This window comes from Wasmannia auropunctata, unplaced genomic scaffold (assembly GCF_000956235.1).
Source record: "Wasmannia auropunctata unplaced genomic scaffold, wasmannia.A_1.0 LD335898.1, whole genome shotgun sequence".
Taxonomy (NCBI): domain Eukaryota; kingdom Metazoa; phylum Arthropoda; class Insecta; order Hymenoptera; family Formicidae; genus Wasmannia; species Wasmannia auropunctata.
In genome coordinates this window covers 340,709-355,496 of record NW_012026992.1, presented here as the reverse complement: position 1 = coordinate 355,496, position 14,788 = coordinate 340,709, and the positions used below count along the sequence as shown (strand labels likewise).

The 14,788-nt window shown below is 40.9% G+C and overlaps 2 protein-coding genes across 5 annotated transcripts in view; one reads left to right on the top strand and one right to left on the bottom strand.

Moving 5' to 3' along the window:
- Positions 1 to 465: 465 nt before the first annotated feature.
- On the bottom strand, positions 466 to 13,198 carry LOC105455558 (uncharacterized protein CG7065-like). 4 transcript variants are annotated; one of them, XM_011698965.1, is made up of 6 exons: positions 12,917 to 13,198; positions 6,368 to 6,482; positions 5,353 to 6,074; positions 5,053 to 5,156; positions 4,867 to 4,966; positions 466 to 4,286 (listed from the first exon to the last, which is right to left on the bottom strand). In XM_011698965.1, exons 2-6 carry the CDS (start codon positions 6,437 to 6,439, stop codon positions 1,490 to 1,492), a joined length of 3,795 nt encoding a protein of 1,264 aa, XP_011697267.1. In that variant the 5' UTR covers positions 6,440 to 6,482; positions 12,917 to 13,198; the 3' UTR covers positions 466 to 1,489. The 4 variants fall into 4 exon arrangements, with proteins under 4 accessions (XP_011697267.1, XP_011697265.1, XP_011697266.1 ...); XM_011698963.1 differs by lacking the exon at positions 12,917 to 13,198 and adding an exon at positions 8,053 to 8,347; XM_011698964.1 differs by lacking the exon at positions 12,917 to 13,198 and adding an exon at positions 7,363 to 8,042.
- Positions 9,813 to 14,788, top strand: part of LOC105455559 — a 9,628-nt gene continuing 4,652 nt past the window's right edge. Inside the window, exons 1-2 of the mRNA XM_011698966.1 lie at positions 9,813 to 10,062; positions 11,005 to 11,154. Of these exons, the coding sequence (XP_011697268.1) occupies positions 9,813 to 10,062; positions 11,005 to 11,154 (400 nt within the window). The remainder of the gene's footprint in view (positions 10,063 to 11,004; positions 11,155 to 14,788) is intronic.

The window sequence follows — 14,788 nt, the reverse complement described above, 5'->3', positions numbered from 1 at the left end:
AAAAAAAAAAAAAACCCCGAATCGGCGCGCTTCTTTTTCTCGTTTGTAAAGGGGAGTGTACATATTGTATGAACCGCATCTTGTGCTTTATTTAATTACTCGCGGGATTACCTCGAGATACACGGACGAAAGAACGGAATATGTCTGCAATTCTCTAGTCATTGTGCAATGCGTAAACATATAATATCGCTACGTCGAGCATGTAACTGTTGTAATAATACAGTATAAAATAGCTCTTGAAATTTGTTCCTAATTGAAATTTCTTCCCTGATTTCTGCGTCGTAAGGACTATTTTAAAAGGAATATACATACGTATTTAACAAGACAATATTTTTCATCGATCTCGTTAATTGATTTTTTTTTTTTTTGTTAGTCGATCACGCATTTCAATTACTTATTTGTCTTCGCTGAAACATAAGATAAGTCGTTAAAGTTCGTTATTATTTTAAATTAATAGGAAATGTATTGCAATGCGCTATTTTTGTGACATTTATTAAAGAATTACACTTTGATTATAGTAAATGTTAAACGTGTCATCGTTATCAAGTATTTTAACCTAAAAACGTCCTTTGCACCATTATCATTACGATCTGCTTTGTTAAATGTCTATGACGAAAAAGCGATGGTGAATTATTACTTATATCAGATATATTACAAATAGTGAAATTATGTTGTGACGATGCACACGCTCTGGCGATTAGTCTGTTTATTTTACTTACTTTCGTTTGGTCGAAGTCGCTGTATACAACACATTCACTTCGTGCATGTACAAATTCACTCAAACGCGACGTACGTACATTCTCGATATACACAGCTTAACAAGACTTTCACTGGCACACACATACACAGCCGCGCAGCAAATACATGGAAACATACGCGAAAACGAATACGAATTGTGATGAATGAAAATACGCTCGATGTAACGAGTAAAAAAAGGATTTCGAACATTAACAATTAACAGATGTACAACTGATGCATTCTCGCGAGTTATTATACATTGAAACGAGATTCCGTCTCATTTGAAGATATGACAATTATAATTATTTTTTTACCTCGTCGCATCCGAATGTGTGGATTATACACGGATAGGGAGATGCGTTGCATTCGTAACAAATAAATAAACAAACGAAGATACACGCATAGAGAGAGGGATGATCGGGCAGAACATCTGGTATCACAAATTTTTATGTAAGTACTTTTCTTTTAAATACTTTTCATTTACGAAAGCACTTGCGCAGACGCGGAAACGAAAGTGCTGCGTAGTTGTTAGCTAGTCGCGAAATAAAATCCGATTCAAATTTAAAGACACATGAAGCGCGAGTTCAGAACATGCACAAGCATCTTACACATTTGTGCACAGAGAAAGAGAACGGGAGCTTCGTTCCGGACTTCGTAACCGATACATTCAATGATGCGAGGACCTGACGCGCCGCGACGCGACGCGAATGTTCGTTCGAGGGCACCTGCCGACGAGGCAGGACAATGTCGTTCAATAGAACCGCTGCTGCTGCATGTAAGGGTCATACTGCTGCGACGGGGGTTGCTGAACGTAGCTTGGCGGAGGCGCGGCTTGCGACGCACCGTAGGAGCCGTAAGTCTGCTGAGGATACTGACTCGGCGGTCCGCCGTATTGGCCTTGATTAATCGGATTTCCGTAACCCTGATAATTGTAACTATTGTCCATGTATCCGGGATTGTTGGAGAACATCTGCGGCTGCGGTGGGTAGCTCGAGAACTGCTGACTCGACACGTTGGGATAGGTCAACGGCGGTTGCTCCTGCGGCCGCGGCTGATTGTTCGAGAGAAAACCTTGATTGTAAAAGGTCGGCACCGCGCCAGGCGGCGCCGGCTCGTTAGCGCCCGGTATCGGCTCGATTTTCTCGCCGCCCAGACTCAGCGACTTCGGTACGTATTTGTTCGGCAGGTCGCACATGATGTTCGCGATCAGACGCTTGGTCTCGTTCAGTATCGCGTTCGGGTCATTCGTTTTCGCGGTTTCCTTCGGCCTCGGCATTGGCGATCGCGACCTCGACCTCGATCTCGATCGCAATCTCGATCGCGACGGTGAGCGCGAGCGCGACCGAGACCACGATTTCGGTGATTTGGAGAAAGCACGGGACTTCTTCGCTTTCTCATTCTCGCTCACGTTCTTGCTCGCCGCCTTGTAGATATCCTCGTACGTATAGTCGTCATCGTCGTCGGACAAGTCTATCGTCTTGGCTTTGTCGTCGCTATCTTTTTTCGTTTGCTTCTCGTCCTCTTCGTCATTCGCGAACATGTCCAGCTTAGGTTTCCACTTATCCTCATCGTCCGGTGGATTCTGATTCCCTTTACGAGTGGAGAATGGGGATTTGCTCTTTCTGCCTTTGCCGATGGACGCTTCGACTCGCTCCGGACTCGGCGATTTCATATTTCCCATTGCCAACGACGACGTTGACGGTAGTGTCATGCCGAGATTAACGAAGTTTCGCAATTTCTCGACTCTCGTCGGATCGCTCGCCTCAAGTTTCTTCAGAGAACTTATGAGACTGTGCTGTTCCTCTGTACTCAAATCCTTAAATTTTTGCAACTTAATTTTCAGATCGTCGTCCGATAAGTCCTCTATTTTTTTCGGGGCCTTAGGTTGCGCGGGCTCGACCGGGATGATCGTCGTTTTGGCAGGCTCTGTCGCCTGAGGAGCGACAGTGCCGCAATTCGCCAGGCCTTTCACGAAGTCGGCGGTCGTGACGGGTTTGTCAGAGTGTTTCGACGCCTCCGCCATGCCAACCACAGCGTTAATCAGAGTCTCCAGTTCCTCCTGCGAGACATTCGATCTACCTTGCGCGACGAGGGCCGCGGCAATCTGCTGAGCGATAGCGACTTTATCAACTGTGCCGACACCCGGTACGCTCACCGGTTCAGACTTAATCGCTGGCGCGGCTACCTCCACCGGTCTTGAATACGCGGTCCGGTTGATGTAACTGATCGTGGGTTTAGATGCTTCCAAAAGTTCTCGCTCCTTCTTTTTCTTCTCCTCTTCTAGTTTCTTCTTGCTCTCGGAAGCCTTGTGCAGCAACTTGGCGATATTCTGTATAGCCGTTTTAGTGGCCGTAATCGCCATTTTCTCTACCATGCCCGCAAACAGCTGACCCTTGAGTTTTTCTTTAACGGTCTCGAAGAGAACGCTCACCTCTTCGTCATATAGCAGTTCTTCGGCGGAATTTGGCTTTGCCTTCTCAGCCGCTAAGGCTTTCGACAGAAGCGATACTATCTTAGGGCCAAGGGAACCCAACTGTCCCTCGAGCGCAGTGAGCAATCGCAGTAAACCGACCACCTCAAGATCTTCCGTCAATACCTCCTCCGTGACAGGCGGTGGGGTGGGAGATTTATCTTTTACCGGGTACGGCGTCGCATAATATATCGGCCTAGTACGCGACGGATAATTATGACTGTATACGCTTCCTCTTCCGCGCGAATACGTAGAATACATGTAATCTCGATCCCTGACTTCGTGCCGATCGTAATAATCAGGCTTGACCGTTTTCGTGCCAACGTACTCCACCTCGTCGTCGCTTTCTATGCGATGCCTGTTGCGCTTCGCAGTAGGGGAACGTTCTCGTTCTCTTTCTCGTTCCCGTTCCCGCTCTCGTTCTCGTTCTCGCTCTCGCCTCGGTGGAATCCACTTTTCTGGCGGTTTATCTTCAGGCAATTCCAATCTCTTTCTAATCTCTTCTTTCCGCTGCTGAAGCTGCTCGTTGTGAATCTCGCGCATCCGCTTGTTCCAAAACTCAATCCACTCCGGCTTGAAGTCGTGCTTGCTTGGATCATTACCTTCGGCTTGAAGTTCCTTGTATCGTCTATTCCAGAATTTCTTCCACTCGTCCGGATAGGACGGATGCTTTTCGGGATTCTTCTCGTGGAACTTCAGAGCACGATCTAACGTTTCCTCGGCGCGTCTGATCTGCTCGCGATACTTATCCCACTTGTCGCGTTCCCTAAGAGGCTGTAAAGACCGCGAACGCGATCGTGATCGCGATCGACCACGGGTACGTTCGCGCGAGTGCCGCAAACCGCTACGATACCTTCCTGTGCTTCTCTCGACGGAACTTCTTCTTTTATTTCGATTCGGCGAGCGAGATCTCGAACGGGATGGCGAGGGACTGCTAGATATACTGGAAAGTGACGAAAGCGACTTGGTGTCATCTGAGGGTCGTTTCGGTGATTTTTTTACGTGCTCCTCCACGGGTTTCGGTGAGGTTTTACGAAGATTCATTTTGTCCTTGTTAACTATACGCATTTTGAAACCCCTAAAATGAGAAAAATTTCGAAGTTCAAAAATATCCGCATTCAAAAATTATATTACAATTCTACCAGAAAATAATGATAAAATAAAAATGTATCTATTTTCTTTCTGTTTATTTATAGATGTCGTGAACATATTGCAACATTTTTTTTCATAGATTTTTATTATATATTTAATAAATGTAACATATGTTTTATAAGTAACTAAAATATTTTACAAATGCGAATCACAATGGTGTACTATCTTTAGTTTAGAGACAGTACACCAATCGTGATTTCCCATTTGCAAAATATTAGTGCATTTGGAAACCTATTAAAAAAAAAGTGTCGCAACCAATATGTCCACGACTGTACATACAAACAATAATCAATAAAAAAATAATTTTGAAACAGATTCAATTAGTCAACTATTAAAAAATTTTTATAACAAAGCACTTTATAAGAGTAAATTAAAATATCAACCAAAATGTAGAAGTAACAGTTTAGTTCTCTTTAGTAAAAATATTAACCAAAACAGTAGAGGCTATAGTTATTAGTTCTCTATCGATCACGTATATTTTTGATTTTGTTCCTCCATTTACTTACGATTTCGTAGTTTCTCCTTTAGAATCTAACTTTTTAGGTGACTTTTCCTTTTTCTTCTCTTCTTTTTTATTTTTGTCGTCAATCTTTTTATCAGGAGAATCTGATGGAAATCAATAATTTAAAAAATCTTATTATTTATTCAGAAACATTTCAGAAACAGTTATGTAAAGTGCATGTTGTACTCACCTTTCTTTTTAACATTATTACCATTCATTTCTGCCATTTTTTCATCAAAATTTGTCACCCATCGCACATCGTAAACTTCCATAAATGTACACTCTGGTGTTTCCCTGTATACAGGAAACAGCCAAATTGGTTTGTTTAATGATAAGCGATATTAATAAAGTCGAATAAAAAATTAAAATAACTAGAAATTGGAACTGCATTATTAAATATTGATGTCTTATTGAACGTAAGTCATAAACTGAGAAGATGAAATTTGATTAACGACAATAATTATCGTATTAATCGAATACTTCGATTTACCTAAAATGAACGTCCTGATATACCCTCTTGATATATTGCATTTTATTCTTTTCAAACTGAGATTTGTCTACCAATTGTGGCTTCATTCTTCCAAACTTTTCTTCGATTCTCCTCGCCACTAACACCGATATTTCATTGGCCCCGCGCTTATAGTTAGGGGTACGCGGTAGCTCCGTAATTGCTCGCGATATAGTTGGAAAGTGTCTATTCAGATACGTGATCCGGTGATTGTAACTGGTAATGTGGGCCATTACTGTGCGCGGATCGCCACGTTTGTCGCACAAAACACACGTGTAACTCGGTTCGCAGGAGTCGTTGTCCACCAACTCCAGCAGGTACTCGAGGCCGACGAGCGGTGAGCTCTGATGACGGTCCAAGCTCATCTGTATCGACGTGGTCCGCGTTATTTGATCCTCCATACCAGGTGGTACGGGCTCACCGGGCGCCAGGGTGTCGCTGATAGTGGCGGACTGCACCGGCGCGATTATCTTGGTCACGTCCGGTCGTTTGGACCACAGCATAACCGGATACGGCCACTCGTCCAGTTTCATTTTGTGACGATTACACAAGTTATGACTTATTAACTTATGGGCCCCGAATAAGGCAACGTTACAGATATGACACCATATATCACCATCTTCGGTCTCGGAGTACACGGGTCTCAGTGCGCCGTCTTCGGCGGTAACGCTGCATCGCATTATACGCTTCCGATCATATTCTTCCTACATAAACATGAAACATAAACGATTCATGAGGCAGATCGATCTTCCGTTGTCGAGGGCTAGTCTTAAAAAATATCCGCAATTCGCGACGGTCCATATATATATATATTTTTTTTTTGTGGACAATGTTAAATATATGACGGAGACGTGTGAAACAATTGTTCTGACTATGGAATTCGGACTCGCATATTTGACAAGATATATTTGTTTGCAGTTACTACATGCACAATTGATAACAAACTCGTGGCGATTGATTCGTTTCCGTAGTCTTCAGCATTACATCCTCTGTTTACCTTTTCCTTGTCCTCTTCCGATAAATGAGAAGGATTACGTCCCTCTATATCAAGATCGTCAAAGTTCTGCATCGTACGGCCGTAATAGCGGATACACGGTCATCAGCAATATTCCCTGAAAATATCGAAATCTTATAAGGCCAAAAAAAAGGGGACGACTATATATACATCAAGGTTGGCAAAAAACTGCAATTGCATTTCGCTTACAAGAAAAGTGACATCTAAGATTCGCGAAGGTAACTTTTCATCGCTACGAAAAGGCACTTTTGGAAGAAAATCATGATGCACCATAAGTGTAAGGAAACATTATGCTCACAGATAATTGAATTTATCTGTGAATATAATTTCACGTATTGCATCAGCCAACCCTGCAGTAGCGGTTTCTGGTAGCGTATCAAGTTTGTTAATTATTTAGATTTTTATTTTTTTAGTGAAAAATTTGAATTAGCCGTACTTACTTACCATTATTATTGCCGCACGTGCTAACAACTAATATTTGACCGGTTAAAAATATTTATAGTGCCGTATATATACATATATATATGTATACATATATTATAAACATACATTGGATATATATAATATATACATATATCCAATATGTAACACAATTAGTAGACGCATCAAGGATAAATATCATACTTAGATACTTAACTTTAGAAGTACGATGTGCACACGTGCGCGGGACACGTGGCACAAAGTGGAACACATTATATTTAAGAATTATTTTGTAAATAAATATGAGTTTACGATTCTATTATAATACAAAGTACAAGGTACAGAAGCTGCATAAACGGCCGTATTTGTATATTTATGCTTACAAACGAATGTAAATAATAATTTTTATACGTGCGCAGATGACAAGATTATACAATGTTTAATACTAGGGAAGGTAAGGCGTTTTTTTTTTTATCTTAGCATTCACGATTACGCTAGGAGTAATCGCTATTTACTACCTTGCTGGAGTAATTTGGACAATCCTCCCAGCTACTTACCAACTATAAGAGAAAATCTCACGAATCCCAAGTACCGCTCCACTACGAAAAACCACCAAAAAACCACCAGGAACAACTTAAACTGAACTGATCTTCCCGTCGGAGAGTTCGGAGACGCCACAAGCGGGCGGCGAAGTTAAAACGCTCTTTAACTTCGCCAAATTGACTGATATAATAAATATAATTGAGGATAAATGGTAGAATAATTCCGCGAGTAACTGTCGATCGTTCGCCAACGACCGACAGCCGTGTGTGTGTGTGTGGCCACTCTGCGTTCTACGAGAATACGTGCATTCCTCAATGACCCGGCACTTCCGTCCCAAAACCGGAATGGACCGATAATCGCGCGTAAACATCATCGTAACAATCGAACGTGGGGAGAAAGAGAGAGAGAGAGAGAGAGAGAGAGAGAGAGAGAAAGAGAGCGAGATAACAATGCCAGGAGGTTAAGATAACGTAATGACAACTTTCGGTGCCACTACGCGTCCTCGTGGAGGCGAGACACGCGGAGCAATCGCGACGGAGACGTAAAAACGCTTGCGGAAGACGAGAATGATTCCCCTGAAAATTGAGCACACGTCCTCGTCGCCCCCCGCGTCATCTCGGATCACCCGAGGCGATCGCTCGACTTCACACGCCACGTTTCACACATCCCGGGCACATTTCGGCGAGCCGACGAAGTTGACTTACCTAATTAACCGGTCGTCGTCGTCGTCGTCGTCGTCGTCGCACGTTCAGTAAGACTGCCCGCGGTCCGATCGTCTTTCAACCACGTTTATGAAAAACGACGAAACAGCTCTTCCTCGCGACCATGGCGCAGGGCGCAAACCTTACCCCGTAATTGCCATACGTTTTAGCTGCGCTGGCCGCTGGCAACTGCTGCGAGAGAGTGGCGAGAGGCGAGAGTGCGTCGGTGCGAGCATGACAGAAACGACTGGATACGATTATAGTGATTATACGAAACGGGCGATGCGCCCTTCCACGAACGTGGCAAGACGTCGAAGTAAATTGACAAATGTCAATCAGCTGATAGTAATTCAGGAAAAAATGTACCGTCGAGAAAACAGATTCGCATATTAACGTACATTGATACGGCAGATTGACGACGAATTGTAGTTGCAGACGTTGCAGTTATACATTGAAGACGAGTTTTTAAAAAATAATGTGAAAAGATATATAAGATTATGAAATTTGTGAAAATATAATTTTTTGTATAAGAAATTTAATTGAGATGTTTTTCGCGATGTTGTTCGTCGCGACTTGAAAAAATATTTTCTATTAATTAATTTTTGATATAACATAAACAATTTGATATAAAATAATTAATGTAAAATATTTTAATAAATAACGATAATTAATATTTAAATTCAGTATTTGTTAAAATCAAAATGGTATTATGCTATTTAATTAAAAAATGAGATTATATAAATTAATAGTATACAAATTCTATAATAATTAATATAAATTATAGATATATACATGTGATTTATATACGAAAAAAGATAAAAAAGATTTATGAAAAAATAATATACATGTGATTTATATACGAAAAAAGATAAAAAAGATTTATGAAAAAGATTGATTTTTATCTATAATTAAAATTAAAATACGGAAATTATTATTAAAAAATATTTTTTTTTCTCTAAATCTGAATCAGTGCATATAGTTATTAATTATCAATGGTTATTGATTGAATGCATTAATTAGTCCTAAGTGTTTCACTGGTAATCAATGAAATTATAGATTAATATTCATAGTTTAATTATAGATAATTATTAGTAAAATTAGTTAGATTATATAGGTGATTTAATCAGTGATTTTTCAGTACTTTTCCACTGATTCAGATTTAGAGAATTGATAAAATGATTACAAGATAAATCTTGTGACTTTAATTTTTATAGGAACGAATAATCTTATTTATTGTCATTGAGGCAAAACGATCGAAATTAAATTGAAAGACACATTTTTTCAATTTATCGTGTTATTATTATTTATACTGTTACTTGTATTTATTTCCGCTTATTAGGTTTAATTTCATCACATTGTTGTTTTTTTTTAAAACCTGTTTTCTTCTCTTTGTAAAGAATTTATAAAAGATTATAAGGAGGTGTTTATAAAAAAATTCTAAAAATGACTTATAAAAGATTCGAAGTATCGCATTATAAAGCACGTTTATCGGTAATCGTCGTGACGCGTATCCTCTATCATCTCAATGAAAATCGACCTACATACAAAAACGTACTCGTGCGGGGATATCGTGACCGGTGGCAGGAGAGGCCCTGAGAGATGCGTGGGCCTGACACATTCGCGTTGGTCCCATTGACGGTCAGTCGGCGGCCTCGGGTCTTCGGGTGTTAGCCGCCGCGGATGTGCCCTCCTCGCGACTTCGCGCTTTATCGCCGTTGGGAATGCGTTTTCGCGCGTACCGGTGATTCCGAAGGTGCGATATTATGCCATCACGCTACCATGGGATATTTATCCTGTGTATCGCCACGGTAACCGGAGCATCATCGTTAACGCCGGTGGGGAGATGGTGCTCTGTCTGGCTAAGCGCGCTAAGTAGCGTCAGCGTGCTGCTCACCTTGCCGGAGATCACGCACCAATGGTCGCTCTTAGGACTGAATCTCTGGTCGAATCATGCGGCGGATAAGCCGGCGTCTAACGAACTCCTCGAACGTGACGCGACTCGATTTTCCAGGGGTGAGTACTCGTACGTGAGGCGCAACATCGCGAGCATCGATAAAAAATGTTGAAAGGAGAAATACCCGTGAAGTCGTCGCGGTAACGAAGTTTAATAATTCAAATATATTTACGACGCGCGCCGCCCAGCACGTGACGGTGATCGTGCACACATTTTGAATATTGTGAACTGTAACGTTATCTCTTTAAGTTGAAGGGAAAATTGAGGAAGATTTTACGAAGAAAACTCCCATATGTCCTTTCCGCTGGCTGCATTCTTAGCTCGCCGTCGCGTTTGTTTTCCGATTTGAGAGAGACGTAAATGAAAGAGTAAACGCTTCTTCCTGCAGGCAGTTCTGGGAATTTGTGCAAAGGCACTTTTCCAAATGTATTTTCTGCGTATTGAACGACGCATACGTAACGGGTGATAAATTATGTAATACAACTGTTCAAGAAACATAATTGCGCAAATGCTATAATTTACTAATTCTTGACGGTACTTTTACTGTTCGAATTATTTGTTTGCGCTGTCGTCAGCCGTCAGACACGCGTCGTTTTTAAGAAACGCAATTGATTACTCGCTGCATTTCAATTGATTATCTAAGAAATTGAATAAAAATTATTGGAACAACGAAGTGAACTTTTTGTCCGAGTACTCTTCACGGAAGAGTTCTCTCTCGAACGTAAAACGTGAAGTGTGTCGGCGCTTAAAATAAAATAAAGAGACGGCCTGAGCAAATAATTTCTATTGTTCTAAAGAGCAAGTGTAAAATTTGTATCTGTAGATGTTTCGTCAGCGATTCCTCGCGTAACCAATTTATCTGCCCCACATTTTATTTTACATTCCCGGCAATTTGTCGCAAAAGGAAAACGATCCGGAAAAGCGACATTATCTGACGGTCGCGGAACGGACGGAGGGAATTTTTCCCTGGTTTATCTTACTCGTTTCGCGTTTATCCGCAGTGCTGAACTTCTTTCCCGTTCCGGTCGAGGAAGAGTGCCTGTCCGAAGACAAACGACGTCAGGGAATATGCATGAACACATATGAGTGCCGCATCCAGCACGGGCAATCTCACGGACCGTGCGCGCTCGGTTTCGGCGTGTGCTGCATATGTGAGTATATCTCTGTCATTCGTACATAACGTGAATATAACTTGTCATGCGTCTCATCATAAAGCGATATCGTGAAACCTATCCTAGGAGGATCTTGCTGGAGCGCCGATCCATTCGCGACAAGAATCATCTCAAAGCTCTCTCTTAGACGAGACGTATTCTGTCCTAAATGTTTCTAATTCCTAATAAAATTACAAAGGCGTTACGTTACTTTAATATATACTCATTTCTTTTACGTGCAGAAAAAAATCTTCGATTTCGAATATGCGATTATACAGAATAATTTTTTTTATATTTAAATAACTGCACTCAGAGAAAAATATATTTGTGGCAACTACACAAGTTTTATAGTGCAAAAATTAAGAGAGACAGCTTATAAGAGGACACAGTTAAATAAACTATTTTATATAGTGATTGCAACTACAAAAAATAATTGATTTAACCGCGTATATTAATTCTACATATAAAACTTGTATAATTGTCACTTCTATAGTTGCCATCTCTATGTTCCTCTCTGAGTGTGCGATCGGTCATATTTTCTCTCCTACGTCATTATTTCTTTTATTCTGCGACGTTATCATTTAACGTCGTCCAAAAATAAAGCGGAAGATATACTTCTTAGTTAGGGGCTGTACGTTTTATTTTTATAGCATCTAAAAATGCATCCGCGTGAGCGCGATTTTCTTGTTCGCGTCGTCGATTCGATGCCGAATCGATCAGCGCGCTTTTCTGCTAAGTTTAACGGTACCGCGATAGCCGGGTGTGTAGCTGCGAGACGATCTTAAGCAGCACGCTCTCCTCGATAGCGTGAAAGGGAGCACTTGAAGAAGGAAAGGGAAAAAAAAAGGAGGAACGGTATGCTTGCCCGGTGAGCTCGCACGAGGAAGAACTTGATGGCCGGGTTATACAGTTACTTAATTGCCTTTCGGCGCGGCCACGAGCGTTGCACCGCGTGTACGAGATCCACTGTCTCCTTCCACGCACTGTCTTGTTTACATCGCTTTTAATCAATTTGCAAATAATCGAGCGTGACCGAGCATGCCGTCCTCTAAAGGTTTACAATTGCAAATGTCATTGCCATATGTAATAGAATTGCGAGACACGTATCTCTTCTAAGCTCGTCAGATTATTAAATTTTTTTTTATTTCACGAACACGTGCCGCGTATTTATTTATCTCTCCAGCAATAAATCCCCTGGGGAGGGAATTTACGTAAGCTCAGTTTCATATTTTCGCAAAATCTACTTGAAAATTTGCTGAAGGGACATCAACGGTGCATGGATCTCCAATTCTAAAATTTACTTCGCCCGACAGCTTGAAATTTTCGACGTTAAGCTTAACAACTTCGTATAGTTGGCCGCCGTATTAAATTCTCATTAAGCGAAGGCACCGACTCGAGATTCGTTAAGTAACGTACCATTTATGTGCATTAACGGTGATTATGACAAGATACTCCGCGGGCGTGTAGCAAAAAAAAGGTAAATGTGGCGCAGATATTACTTATCTCTAAAGAATTTAATTTCGAATCATATACTCGGAAAAAAATCTCCTTGGATTATAGCTCTATTATGCGGCTAACAACGTTAATTTTCTTTGTGAGAGGAGATAAGGTAATTTAAATTGAGGCTAAGATAGAAATTCTACAGCATCATCATTTTCAGGTACTTCCTGATTAAATTTTTATTATAACGCGAACATCCTCGCCTTACTTTATGCCCGCTATCTAAGCTTTAGCGTCTCATGTAGCGCGGAAAAGGTCTTACTTGCTAGCCTGAGACCGTTCCACCGCGTCCCCCGGCGTCTCTGTTTTATGAAGTCTCTCGTCCAATCGTCTCCTGGTTGCTTTTTATTCGGTCCGGCATCCATTCGCTTTTCCGCCACGGTATATGCTGTTGCACAGTCGAAAACAGGGCCATACCGTACGTACGGATTCTTGACCGATTTCGCGAATACCACTTCTTGCCACCGTCGCCGCCGTACACACGCGCCTCGGCGTATCTTGGAAAGTCCGAGGTTTTATTGCCCGGTTGTATCGCTGCGCGGATGCGTCATCCCGCGCAAATAATTTAATATCGCGAAATTTGATGTGTGTTACGAAAGGAAGACGATGCATATGCGCTCCGGAGCGGATTTACGAGATCCATAACACACGAACAAAATAAATTTCTAATGCTCTCATGGCCAAAGACATGGACGTGACCTTTAGATATAAATAGCTTTCCGCAGTTTTACGGGATTAGAACGGCAATTATGTAATGAACGGCGGACGATAGTCTAAAAAAAATATAGACATATGTATATGTATATACTCTTTTAGATACTGATATTTTATAACTCGTAACATTTCTGTCTATATGATGTCTATCTATATACACTGAGAGAAAATTTGAGTATTTGATATTTGTGAAAATTGCATAAAATAATTATAGTTGAATGTTCAATTTTTATAATTATTATTGCTGTATGCTGTTATTATAATGTTAGTAATAATAATAATTATATTTATAGTTTTGCCAAACAAATATACAACTGGCACCGAAAATAACTATACATTATACTTAGTTAAATTATGCCAGTTGTAATCCTCTTTTTTTTTCTCAGTACAGGCGCGGTTTATTCGAGCGCTCTTTGCGCTCTCGGGACTTGTCTGCGTTCTCATTTCATCAGGATATTTAATGTTTAAGATTTTTAATGTAAGTTAAAAGTTGTAACACAAAAATGAGAGAAAATTGGTTGGAAATTTATCAAAAAATCTGTTGTAAGAATTAAAATCGGAGATTTTCTGACCTGAAATCGGTCTTTCTGACAAGTAACGTTTCTCATTGGGCCACCTTCAGTTCGGCTCATGTAGCGTTTTTTATTTAATATTTGCAATGTAGAAACATAAGAGAAAGGAATTATGTGCTGAGTGAACCAAAGATTATGATGAATCGTATTCTTTCAGTAAAAATCGAAAAATCTGTCATCAATCAATCTTTATATCAGCCATAAATTGAATAAATACCACAAAAACCTCATTTTTTTATCGATTATAAAATGATTTCATAGAAATATATACTTTATATAACTTCGATTCACTCAGCACACAATTCTTTTCTTTTGTGTTTCTACATTGCAAATACTAAATGAAAGAACGCTACATGAGCGAAATTGAAAGCGGCCCAATGAGAAACGTTACTTGTAAAATATTCCATATCGTATTTATCTGAAGTAAGATCCTGTACTACATACGTGCATACGTACATATTTGTGCATGTATACGCAAATATATACAATGCGTATATGTATGTGGCAAAAATGTTTGCGAGCTTCGGATCAAAAGCTATCTACCGCTATCTATCTCTCGCTCCTTTTTTTTTTGCGTTCTTTTCATTCGTTGAATGCACTCTGCCTGCAACGGCGGCATCAGCCGCTCATACATTTTTTATATTGGCCACCAAGTTGTTTCCTCGCGCCGCGGGAGGAAGTAAGATCTACATACGCTGCCGAAGGCAGCGCGCGTTTCTTCTAGCCAGCGGCCCGTTGAATAGCGCGTCCCGAGATTCTAAAACGGTCACTGAATGGCCTGAATGAGAACTCGTTATCGAAGCCGGAGGCTGTTAGTGAGAATATCGCACAGGCGACGCCCACAGCGG